The 12,830-nt window shown below is 39.6% G+C and overlaps 1 protein-coding gene across 1 annotated transcript in view; it reads right to left on the bottom strand.

Moving 5' to 3' along the window:
* Positions 1–12,110, bottom strand: part of lama1 (laminin, alpha 1) — a 39,050-nt gene extending 26,940 nt beyond the window's left edge. Inside the window, exons 1-8 of the mRNA XM_083543194.1 lie at positions 11,861–12,110; positions 8,798–8,968; positions 8,334–8,446; positions 3,357–3,599; positions 2,019–2,198; positions 1,683–1,772; positions 808–925; positions 71–249 (exon numbers count right to left, since the gene is read on the bottom strand). Of these exons, the coding sequence (XP_083399320.1) occupies positions 71–249; positions 808–925; positions 1,683–1,772; positions 2,019–2,198; positions 3,357–3,599; positions 8,334–8,446; positions 8,798–8,968; positions 11,861–11,921 (1,155 nt within the window). The 5' untranslated portion in view covers positions 11,922–12,110. The remainder of the gene's footprint in view (positions 1–70; positions 250–807; positions 926–1,682; positions 1,773–2,018; positions 2,199–3,356; positions 3,600–8,333; positions 8,447–8,797; positions 8,969–11,860) is intronic.
* Positions 12,111–12,830: the final 720 nt, after the last annotated feature.

The following is a 12,830-nucleotide window of genomic DNA, read 5'->3' as shown; positions in this document are numbered from 1 at the left end:
ACACACACACACACACACACACACACACACACACACACACACACACACAGATAAACTCTTAACCATTTACCTTGTGTGGTCTGTAGTAACCATCAGCACAAGTTTCACAGTTAATTCCTGCAGTGTTCTGCGTACAGTCGATACACACACCACCTCCCACAAACTGGTTATGCGTGTCCATGCTCATCTTCAGCTCGGCCACCGTCTGGTTGTAGTAACAGTCCTCTGCTTTGTTGTGACAGTTGCATTCTGAAGATTTTCACAGAGAACAAATAAAAATCAGTGTTACTCCTGAGTGCAATCATGGGAAAAAGAAAGGAAAATAGACGCTCCATCATATTTTTATCAGGACCCTGGGGTCTCAGGTGACAAGAAGAAAACACAAGTAGTATGAGTCCAATATTAGTTCAATATGTATTAATTCCACCAAAAATATCCATGGAATTGAATGTGTGTGTACTCTTTTTCCCGCAACTGCAGCAAAAAAGTGTACACAGCAGTGGTGATATATGACATGCTATTATCCATCATAAGTTGTAATAGAAGTAATAATGTGAAATACATTTCAAAGAACTGTGTAGAGCACAAAAAAACTACCAATAATATTATGCAATATTGTAAAATATTTATTATGCGGCTGGGGTATATGCTGGGAAAAGCTTTTACATTAGGAAATTATGGTTGTTTGCCAAAATTTAGTCGCGGCCACATTCAAAAGATTCTCCCAGCATGCCATACATATGCCACAGAGTTGCTCTCATTTCCTAAGTGGCACTGGAGTGTCCTGTGTGTGTTTCTCTGTCTTACTCTCGCATGTGTTGCCTTCAGATATGGTCCCTGGTTGCCACAGTTCCTGGTGGTAGCCGGGACAACACTCATTACAGCTCTCTCCGCAAGTGTTGTGCTCACACACGCATTGCATTTTCTGGAAAAGAGAGTGGGGAGACATTTTACACACACACACACACACACACACACACACACACACACACACACACACACACACACACACAAGCTTCCAAGGCTACAAAAGAGAGGGCAGAGAAAATAAAGACCAAAAGGAAATGCTCCAGAGTTACACAGACTGTCAATCAAATTCACACAAAAAAACACATTCCTAGACTGAAATTCAACCAGCACCCACTTAACGCCGTGTGTGTGTGTGTGTGTGTGTGTGTGTGTGTGTGTGTGTGTGTGTGTGTGTGTGTGTTATTTTTAAGATCTCCATTGATGAAGCAAAGGATTATTGCTTTCTCAGCCTCTTGTTAACATGATTTTCACTGTTAATGAGGCGACAAGATTTGTTTAACACAGATTGGATCAGTTCATTTTCTCTTAACTGCGGGGGTGAAAATGCTTTAGAAAAAATAAAACCTTTATTATTTTATTGTAAAGAGCCTTGTACTTATAGAATTGCAAGATTTCACTATTGATAGCATAAAAAAAACGACAATTAAGCGTCATTTCTGATGTACTGTCTACAACGTATTATATTTCAAACTCTCATAATAAAAACTAGACAAAAATTCTATAATAATATATTGAAGCTGGACAAAATGTTAAACAATAGAATAAATGTCAGTATAAACAGGACATTCATTGGTACGGACAATACGTGTGGCAACAAACTCATTATGTTTGATTGACAGATTGCTGGCTAAGAACTGAAAAACATCTGTTACCTTGGTGACGGGGTCCCACGGACAGCTTTGGGCGTGGCCATAGCATATACACATCCCGCCCACTGAAATGTCCTTGATTGAGTAGTAATACTGAATTTAAGGGGGAAAAAAGACTCATATTACAAATCACAGTGCAAACAATAGGAGTTAAATCATGATTTAGGGTTTCTCCTGTATTCTCCAATATAAAAAAAAAATGTATAAAGACATTTCTATGCTTTCAGGCTCCCACACTGTCAATAAACAATGCTGTTGCCATTAAATGCGCTATCAAGAAATAATCCTATATGACATAAGTAAGCAATAAACTTTAAATGCAGTTTCTATTACACCTACCCTGCGTGTGACAATTGGGTCCACGTCTTTGGGATCACGGTAGCTCAGGGTCATGAGGTCGGCATTGAGCGTGCGGATGCGCTGCAGACGCAGGCGGATGAATCGGGCTGAGGTGAACTCCAGGAGCTCAGGAGAAAGGTCATCAGCACCTGGGCGCCCGTTTATCAGTGATGTGTGGATCTGGGTCGAGGAACAATAAACGCAATCATACTCTACTGTTGATCACAGGATGTTAGAAGACCTAAGATATAATAACTAAACTCAAGTTATTAATAAATAAGCCCGAATGAGAATTTAGCTAAATCATCAGTGGACAGATGCACTTCGTTTTAAAGTCTGGGCAAATATTTAGACAGCAAATGCAGTTTCTGTATGTATACATAATGTTGGTGCAAAGGATCACATAACTAACGGTTCAGACAACGTTACGGTTTTTAAGTCACGGATTGAATCATTTTTTCATCAACAAAAAATGTTGGAGGAGACAAATATAATTTGCTTTCTAATTATTAAAAGAAAAGTTACAGCAGGGAAATGCTCCCATACATGCGCTAGCCATTGTTGTTGACTGATTAACATTCACAGGAACACACGACTGTCTGTGTAGTCATTTTAAAACAAACTGTCTTGCAATCTGCAAGTTAAAAATGAGGAATGAATCCGTGGTTCACGTGCATGCTGAACCGTGAGCAGTGATCCGGACGCACCCCTAACATGAGTATGTACAAATATAAAGATTGACTTTGATAGAAATAGAAAAAGCGTATCTGATACTATAATACGAAGCAAATGGAGTCCGTTAACACTGAGTGAAATGTATGTGCATCACTAATAAGACAACATTTAAGTCTTGTTACTGATGATACTGATTACAGTGTAAGTAAGCATGTTTACAATCCTAACCTTAATAGAGACATCAATATTTATATAAGGAATGTTGCCGATTTACATCCTATCACAGAAATATGCAGCATGCAAACATAATATGGGGCTAGTTTTAAAACTGTTTATTGTTCCACAGCTCAGTTGGATTCTTTAGATTGGACTCTGGCCAGATTAGCTCTCACTGTTTGGACCTCTGACCCTGTGAACCTCCTTCGCATTCACAAAATAACACTTATGTACAACCATTTCAAACTACATATAGGCCAAATTTTAAAGTGATGCATTCGGAACGAATTTGAATTACTGTGTCGTAAAATCTGAATTTTTCGATTCAGGTCTTAAAGAGTGTCATGAACTGCCTTATTTGTTATACAGGGGGATGCTAGTCTTAGGATTTGTAACTATTTCCACACAGCTGCATAAACAGGAAGGGGGACTAAGTAAGCTGCTCACCTCTCCATGTTCCAGAGGCACCAGGCGGGAGTAGTAGGAGGTACAGATGACCTCATTATCTCTCTTGTAGGTGGGAGGTCCAAGACGCGGGGTGATATTGTAGCGGGTCAGACACTCCGTGTCACTGATGGCATAGTACTGCCATGGCTGGTAAATGACCCCGTCCGAAGACCTCTCTAGAATCCAGTTCCCAGGCCGAGGAGAGTTCGCTGCCTTGATGATGACATAAGCGACTTGGAAGACCTGATAGAACAGCAAAAGCTAGTTTTAGTGACTGAGTTTTAAGAATATTGTTCATTGCATAAATACACAGTGCAAATATCAAATGTTTCTGTAGTACTTAAAGGTGGATTACACTGGCACTCAGGTGGTGTCTGCGAATTATGCTTTGTGCCTGAGCAAGCTGGGAATATTAAACTTTCACGAGCTGGCACTTGGATTAAGTTTGTCTACCGAATCATCTTCAGGGGGAAAATTTTTCTTTTGGATTTGCTTATTTGATTTGTGTGTATGCTCATCTCTCTGCCATTTCTATTCCTCTGGTAGACATGCAGCGTTTCAATTCTACAGCTGTTTTCCAGACTTGTCTTTTTTATCCTAGCTTTCGATGTCGTTGTGCCTAAAGTGGAAGATCGTAGTGTCTCTTGTGTTCATTCTAAACAGACTAAAGCAGACCATTTCTGTCATTCTCTTCCCACTCTGTCCCATGTCCTTCTCATTCTCAGTCCATGTCTCACCAGGCTCCCATGCAGAGCAAGTTCTGACAGGCTCTTTGTATAAAAAAATCTCTTTCATGAGACCCCCCCTCTAGAAAAAAAAATCCTAACGAGAAACCCAGACAAAACCCCAAGTTTTCATAGACCTTCCATCTGCTTCTAATTCCTCCTCACAATCCTCCCACATTGGCCTCCTCAGGAAGCCACAACACACTAAACCTCTACAAACATATAGCAGGGATTGTAAGTGTGTTTCCACAACCACAAGGTATAGAGAACCCCAGCCCCTATAATGAGTCAAGAAACATCTAAAATAGTGTGGAAACTGTGCGTGGATGACACAAGCAAGATTCTTGATACAAAAACATGCTTCAAAGTTCCAAGTTTAACAACATCCTGACTGTTTTGTCCTTTCCTCTATTTGCCTTTTTGCTTTGATAAACCTGGAGGTCTTGAAGCCCCATGTGTGCTTGGCGCATAGCAATGTCAAGGTGATGAGACAAACAAACATGTGAACATCTTTCACCAAGGCAGTGCTGGTGTGATGAGAATGAAAGCTGCAGAGGCGGTGATTTGCGATAACCAGGTGAGAAAGGGGGCATTTACCATACACATCTTAAGCCACAGGAATTCCAAAGCTCTCTCGTGACAAGATATATGAACACTTACAAGCATAAATTAAAGGAATGTGTAAAGTATTATTAAAGGGGAAGTGTTTTAATTTTCGAGTCCAAACTATCAACCTCTGGCACGTTTAATGGCTTTGAAACGCATATGGTAATCATATGTTGTTTCAGAATAGTTACTATGGAAAATAACATTCTGCGGAATGCAAAAAGTCAGATGGAGTTGCAAGTCACAAAGTTGAACAGTTTAAATTCAACTATTAAGGAAAATCACAAGTAAGCTTCAAAAGATATACAACACTGCAAGTGTGTACTTTAGTGTAAATCGGTCTTAAGAAAAGTAGTGTTTTGAGTCCACAGGGCATTGAATGAGCTTCTGTTTCTGCCATTTGTTTAGTAAATTTATCCTTGTCATCATGTCCTTGAGCATTGAGCTCTAAAACATTTTGACTACACCATCAGGGCAGTTTCAAGGATACTCATTTCTTTCCCAAACTAAAATCCTTAAAAAAAAATAAAAAATGATGTAGCAGAGTACGAAAGAACAATCAGCACTAGAAGCTTCACATTTGCACCATGTTTTGATCTTATCAAAGCTGCAGACACAGCACGCTGCATTCACAGACACTGAAAACCACAAAGCAAACACTTCCCTATCAGTGAAAGAAGTGATAAATTGTTTCACTCATCTGCTCTTGCTTGCGGTAGAATTCCTCAAGCACTGAGACAAAACTCTTGATCTAATTAACATCACCAAACCAAACAAACAGAAGACGAAGCCATTTGGGGGTCTCTCATCCTGTTTGGCCCCCCCAGGTAGTTTAAATGGTAATACCGGTCTCCTGCAAAGACACACTCGGCTGTCCAAACATCTTTAGAGACATTTGGGCCAGCTGTGTTGGTCCTCACACTAACTCACACTAACTGTTTTTTACTTACATCCTTCTGAAACTAGACCCGGTGTTCTCAAAGCAGTAAACACGGTACATGACACCTGAGGTGACAACTTAACAAGCACACTGTAGGCTAGGCTTCCGGTGAGCTTCAACATACAAGCACATAAATTCACAGAAGAAAGGGGGAAGTTAATGTATGGTGTGGAAATACTGACGACAAAATTTGAAGAATTTGGGATAAGATAATAGGATGATGATAATTATACTAGAAATGCAGCTAGAAATCAATGCAATTGCAGCTCAAAGAAAAAAAAAACATGGTACACCTCATTTTGATACAACATGCTACATAACGATAACTGCAAATTACGCTTATTATACCCTGAGTGAATCTGAAAATCTTTTAAATCAGCAAGAAACAATGGCCAGGATGGATTTTAGCATCAGACCTGCGTTTTCCTCAAGCTGCCTAATTAGCCAATTACACAGCCCAGGTGCTGCTGGATTTTGTTTCTCATGCAGGTAGCATAAACTAATCCTCTGTGAATACCCCCCCAGGCCCCAGGGTCTCAAACAGGCCTCTGTGGCGCTGGCCTGCTTTGTCCTGGCCTGCATTATGTCCATCCCTCTCACACTCCCTACCCCCCACTTGCCACATCTCTCTCAGACAAAAGCCTGACTCATCTTCAGCCCAGACTAGGAAAGTGCTTCTGGCTAAACGAGACTCTTTTTATGTGGCAGCACAGAGACTTCAAAACATTCTAGCACTGGGATTATGTAGCAAAAGCAAAAAGTAAGCACACTCATGAGAAGTGCGCATGAGAAGTTTGGCTTTCTGGCCAGCATCCGGTTAATGAGCAACAGACAAAATGGTGGAATACATATATCAGTCACTGTTTGTAGTAATCATCAGAAATCACCATTATGCTAATCATCTTTATCATATCATTGCTATGAACATTACTGTAACGCCTACAAATTCTGATTAATCAGTGAATTTCACACACACACACACACACACACACACACACACACACACACACACACACACACACACACACACACATACCACAACGGATTATTCCACCTCAGTGGAACGGGAAGCTCAGCATATACAGAGAGCTGCACGTTGCAGAGCATTTTACAAAGTTAGCCCTTCCAAATTATATGAATACTTGCAAATAGGTACGAAGAGTCAACTACTCAAATGCTTACCTTAGCAAAATACTACTCAAAAATGAAAAATGTTAATTAAATTAATAGTCTAAAACAATACAGTACATCCACTAGGTAGAAATATACCTAGGATTTGATGCTAGTCCATTACAGGACACCGTGCACACATAATCACACCTATTAGCATAGCCAATCTACCTACCAACATGTTTTTATCCGGCAAGGTAGGAGGAAATAGGAGAATTTCATGGATATCCGGTCTGAAACTGGAGACCCAGCAATGCTACCACAATGCACTTTATGTTGCTAGAACAATTTACTGTAGTTCTTTGCTCTGTGTTCTGTATATGTTGTTTTATGTAGCACCAGGGTTCTGGAGGAACGTTTTCTCATTTCGCTGTCTACTGCAGCAGCTATATACGATCGAAATGACAATAGAAGCTTCTGGACTTGCCACTGTTCAGTAGGCTGCTGTTCAAAAAAGAGAGTGGGCCAAGCTGATTCGTGTTTAGGTTCCGCATTGTTAAATAGATTTAACCACGCTGCTATATAGACTAAACAGGGTATTTCTAAAGATCTCCCATTTACACTTTTGAAAGTGAAGCGTCCAATTCACGACAAGTTTTTCCTCTAGAGGTATAATATGCCTAAAACCTTGTCACGATGGATTATTGTGGTATCAGTTCCATGATGCTTTGGTTTAGGAACTCATTCTTTGTCTAAAAAATGTATCAAACATGAACTAGTTATGTTCCAGCATAATTAACCACAGAAACCTACTTATGTGGAGGCTGTACATACTGCAGTACATGCATGCCGACACAGAGTTTTCACTATACGTCTCTGAGACCTCAGCAATAATGATGTAACTGCACAAGCACAGCATCCATCTCGAACTGAAAACTGGAAGAAACATCTCAGACTACAGTTTCAACAGCATGAACAAGACTTAACAGCGTTTGCAGGACTTTCCTGGAAGGATATTGTTTTTCCACACGTACACTAGCCTTTCAATCAAATAAAGGCTTTAAATTCTGATTAAATATCCAATTGCAGAAGAATGTGGCCCAGCTGCTGGTGTCAGGTCTATTCTATCTGACTATCTGAGTGAGATTTCAGGTGAGGATCATTTTGACTTTTCTGTGTGGGTTGAGGAACTGGATACAATACATGGCTGTAAATCTGAAAGACTTCAGTAGCATGTGTGCTAATCCATATAAGGTAAGCTCAGTGGCCTTGCACAATTAATGAAAGTCTGGTCATTTAGGGGGAGGGTGGGAAGGAGATGCAGAAGGAGGTGAATGAGGAGGAGGAAATACAGTGCATTTCCTGTTCTGGGGTCTGATTTCAAAAGCCTCGTGGGCTCCTGCTGGTGCTGACAGATTGTTAGAGGGGAGGACTGAGAGCAGGCACACAGAGGATGATACAACACTCGTGGTGTAAAAAGGCTTTGGGTGATCTACACCAGTAAAATATTAATCACATATGACAACACTGATTTTTATTGTCCTCAAACAAGCATTGTATCGAAGTTACTGTATTTCATACTGATAGTCGCCTTACCTGTCGTAAATCAAGCGTGATGGTGACCCAGTGGAACTGACGGCCATTCTTGATGCTGGGACTCTGCCACCACTGATTGGTGCCATCAATTGAGTAGGTGATGGGGTGTCGTTCTGTTGGGACAGGGGATTAATTAAAGAACTTCTTTGTTTTAGCCTTTGTCACACAAACCTGTGTCAAATTTTCACAGCATTTTGCAGCCAACCTTATCCTGAGCAACTTAAAGAAATCTCTTAAAATAATATACATTCTGGTAGTCCACAGACTAAGAATACCATCAGAATATAATCTCTGTTGGATCTCTATGGAGGTCATAAATGTAGAAAAGCAAATCATATTTGAGTGCTCATTTAACTACATCTGAAAAATGTAGGGCTTTATGGTGTACTGAAATCTCTAATAGTAATCCATCAGATTGCAAAAGGGTGTGAAAATTAATAGTAAAGTATATCAGACTGACCAACCTTTGGGGTTTGTGCTGTTAGCATCACATGTCCTGCACTGGGGGTTTCGGATCCGTCTGCCAGGAACATGTTCCACTAGCTTACAATACATCTCAGGATCAGGGTCCCCACATGTGGCATTGGTGGTGATTTCAGAATTGCTGGCCAAGTTCAGAATCGCTGGAAAGAGACCTAGGGCCAAAAAAAAAAAAAAAAAAAAATAGGACAAAATTACTAACAACCTACAAGCAGCAATACTGCATTTAAATTCCATGTTAAAAGATAAACCATTGTTAGCAGCAAGTCGCTTGTGATTTGAACTCTTCACTGCAATACCAGTTTCCATTCATGTTCTCTGGGGATATTTTTAAATGAACCAATCTTTCCAAAACCAAACGATCACAATGAGAACACCAGAACGAATATTTAAGTAACATTTAGTGACGTACGTCAAGTCATCCCTAAGTGGAAACAGTCTTCTCCCTGTTTCAGTCAATCTCCCATCTTCAACTTCAATTTTCTACTCTTCCCCTCCTCCTTTACTTTGCAACCTCTGTCTTTGAAGAGTGACCCCCCCTTTATCAGCCCATGCATTTGCACATAGCCACTGATGGCCCAAATTACTATGTCTTGGACAATTAACAATGGCAGCCATCTATTCATGTGAGCTCAGGCTTTTTAATGTCTGGAGATAACCCCCATCCCCTTTTAAGCCCTGACCACTCATTATTGCGAGGAGAGACAACAGGCTTGCGAATAAGGGAATTCACATGCAGGCCCTGCTTCTGGCCAGCAAGCCACGTGTGTTTATGTTGGTGTGGATAAGTATGGATTTGTCAAGAGACAGAATTGCAATTTCATTGTATATTTAATGTGACATTAGGTTAACATGTTTCTGTGTTCACGCTGTATACTTATCCAACTTAAGCTTCAAAATGAACATTAATAGTATACAAACCTTTTCCTTAACCTTGTAGACTAGCAGGACCACATTTATATTTACTCGTGACTACAGACATTTCCAATTTCTTTCACTCTAGTTACTAAATAATTCAGAGTAGTTACTGAATATAATGCTTCGAGATACATAACTAAATAATAAGCATGTACTTCAAAAAGGTTACATCTAAAGAAATGAGAGAGTGATCCCCCAAATTGCCTGCAATCTCACATAATGAATATAATTGAGGTCAAGGTTATTTTCGAGAACTCACAAGTCACATTGCAATTTACTGATCAAATACCAACAACCACAAAATTCCCAAAAGCTGTATTTCATCCATTTGTCAGATCTCACCAGCACCTCTGATTCTAACACATTTCCGCTGAGCAGCCATTTACAGTTTGTCTAACACCTGGTCCCTACCCACACATTACCACCATTAACCTGGACCTCATGATGGGTTGAGGGAGCAGGACAAGCGAGGCTGTGTACACCTTTTTTTTTTTATAATAAAGGTTACAAGAGCCCACACAATCATGGCTCATTTCTGAGAATGGTAAGCTATTGGTCAGCCTGACTGAGGGAAGCTGTGTAGTCTGTACACGCCGGCATACATCTGTGAGAAAATAAGGGTCAGGCGTCAGCGTTCAGCAATGTTTGGACAACAGCATCCCCATGATTGACTGCACCAGACCAAAGCGGCACCCAAAGGTTAACTTATCCCAGTGGCCCGGATTAAAGCGCCTAATTCTTTTGTGTTTTCACTCATCTTTGGAATGTCCATTGTCTGCAAACATAAAGGTGCTTTCAGCAGCTCAATACTTGACAGGATCTGCGCTCTTAAGATAAAATTGCAAGTTAGTCAAAAGTCAGAGACAACATTGCACATCTAATCTGACCATCTTAAATAGAATTAAACTCAGGACATAACCAGAAGTAATGACCTTTATTTAATGTGATGTAATCACTAGAGCCTGGGCTAAAAACTGTAAAACAGTATAGAGTCTAAACCAGAGGCTAATTTTGAAACTCCATGCGTGTAAAGGTATATAAGTTCTACCGATTTTAACAACTTTAGGATCAAATTGTGAATATTTCAACTAGACTTTTGGAAATACGACAGCTTAATAGCTCTAGTTGAATGTCCTTCTTCTATGATAGCAAGCTGTTTACCAGACACCCCTCAATGCTTTGTGGTATTCGTCTAGAACTCAGTTCAATTTTGGTTGAGTTTTATTTGTATAGTGCTTTTAACATTGTCCCAAGGCAGCTTTACAGAAATAAAGAGGTTATAAAATGAGAATTTATATGTTGGTGTCTATAAGATTAATCCCTAATGATCAAGCCAGGCATCTCTTTATTAGAAAAAAATATTTAAAACCCTTTTTAGAGCTGCGAAATTAAGTGAGAGTATTAACTGGTGAGTAATCACACCAATAGGTCAAAGCTGACAGACACACAAGCATGTTAACTGTTCTAATTAAATGCTGAGGCTCAAATATCTTTGTTAAGACTATACAATTCACACTGACCTGAGATCATTGGAATGCATAGCACAGTTTAATGGTTACTGCACCGTCAAGACAAATAAATAACAGAAAAGCACAAACACTTTTTTTTTTTTTTTGTAATTTAACTCGTAATGGTGACAGTGCAAGGTTAGTACGGCCTTCTTGCTTTGATACGTAAGTGTTTTTTCAGTAACAAAGACTACGGTGAATTGATTTATTGCAGGAAATCAGCAGTGTTTCAATGATCACATGCTACTTTGGCCTTGGTTCCTTGAAATCTCTGCATGTTGAGTTTGAAGAGCCTCAGCCATTGTAACTTTTGTATTTTTTCCCCTTTATTCATTGTTAATAAATGAAGAAAAACATTTTTTTTAGCTTTACACTGACATATTGTTCTGTTAAAATAAAAGAAAAAAAAAAGGATTAGGATAAGGACATATTCTGACTATATTAAAAAGTTTTGCCTCATTTACATAACAGTATAAAGACCTGTATTATGTGCTTTGCTTCAAAATGAACTATTTATTATTTCATGACATACACCACATGCTTATGCATTTATACTATTTAATGCAGTACTAAAAAAAGAATAATGCAGAAGCTCAAACTGAAGGATTAGTTCCAGCTCACCTCTTTGCTGGCAGTACACTGAGGATGCACACAGCAGCACGAGCACCAGCACGAGCTTCATCTCTGCACGCACATGCACGCCTGGATTACTGATTACTTTCCTGGTAGTTTCCACTATAAGCGTTTAAAACTTTCACATGCACTCTCTCTGTCTCTGCTTAGTACGCTCTCTCTCTCTCTCTCTCTCTCTCTCTCTCTCTCTCAGCTACAACTTTTGTCCCAACTCTTCATTCTGTCCCGCTAGACCCTGGTCTGGAATGTACCAATCTGTATAAAGGAGAGCCCCATCTCTTTCCCCCACCTCCCCCAACCCCAATGACAAAATGGACTACTCCATTCGAGAGTTTACAACACACGAGCGACAAATCCGATACCAGAAAACACAGCTTTGCATTAGTTAGTTAGTTAGTTGGTTAGGTTGATTGGTTTTGAGTGACATTCCAGTGTTGCAGTAGATGCACTGCAAAAGAAAAACATTTACAGATAACGTTAAAGGATTAAGAGTTAGAATACACTTATCTGAACTACTGCTATTATAACTACTTCTACTACAATACAAACAGCTACTAATACAACAGTTACGATTACTGCTATTACAAGAACCACTGCTATTATAACTACTCCTACTACAATACAAACAGCTACTAATACAACCCTTACGATTACTGCTATTACAAGAACTACTGCTATTATAACTGCTCCTACTGCAATACACACAGCTACTAATACAACAGTAACGATTACTGCTATTACAAGAACTACTGCTATTATAACTGCTCCTACTGCAATACACACAGCTACTAATACAACAGTAACGATTACTGCTATTACAAGAACTACTGCTATTATACCTACTCCTACTACAATACACACAGCTACTAATACAACAGTTACGATTACTGCTATTACAAGAACTACTGCTATTATAACTACTCCTCTACAATACATAGAGCTACTAATACAACAGTTA

Source organism: Silurus aristotelis, assembly GCF_946808225.1.
Source record: "Silurus aristotelis genome assembly, chromosome: 1".
In the NCBI taxonomy this organism is placed as follows: Eukaryota; Metazoa; Chordata; class Actinopteri; order Siluriformes; family Siluridae; genus Silurus; species Silurus aristotelis.
This window is presented reverse-complemented; position numbering and strand designations above follow the sequence as displayed.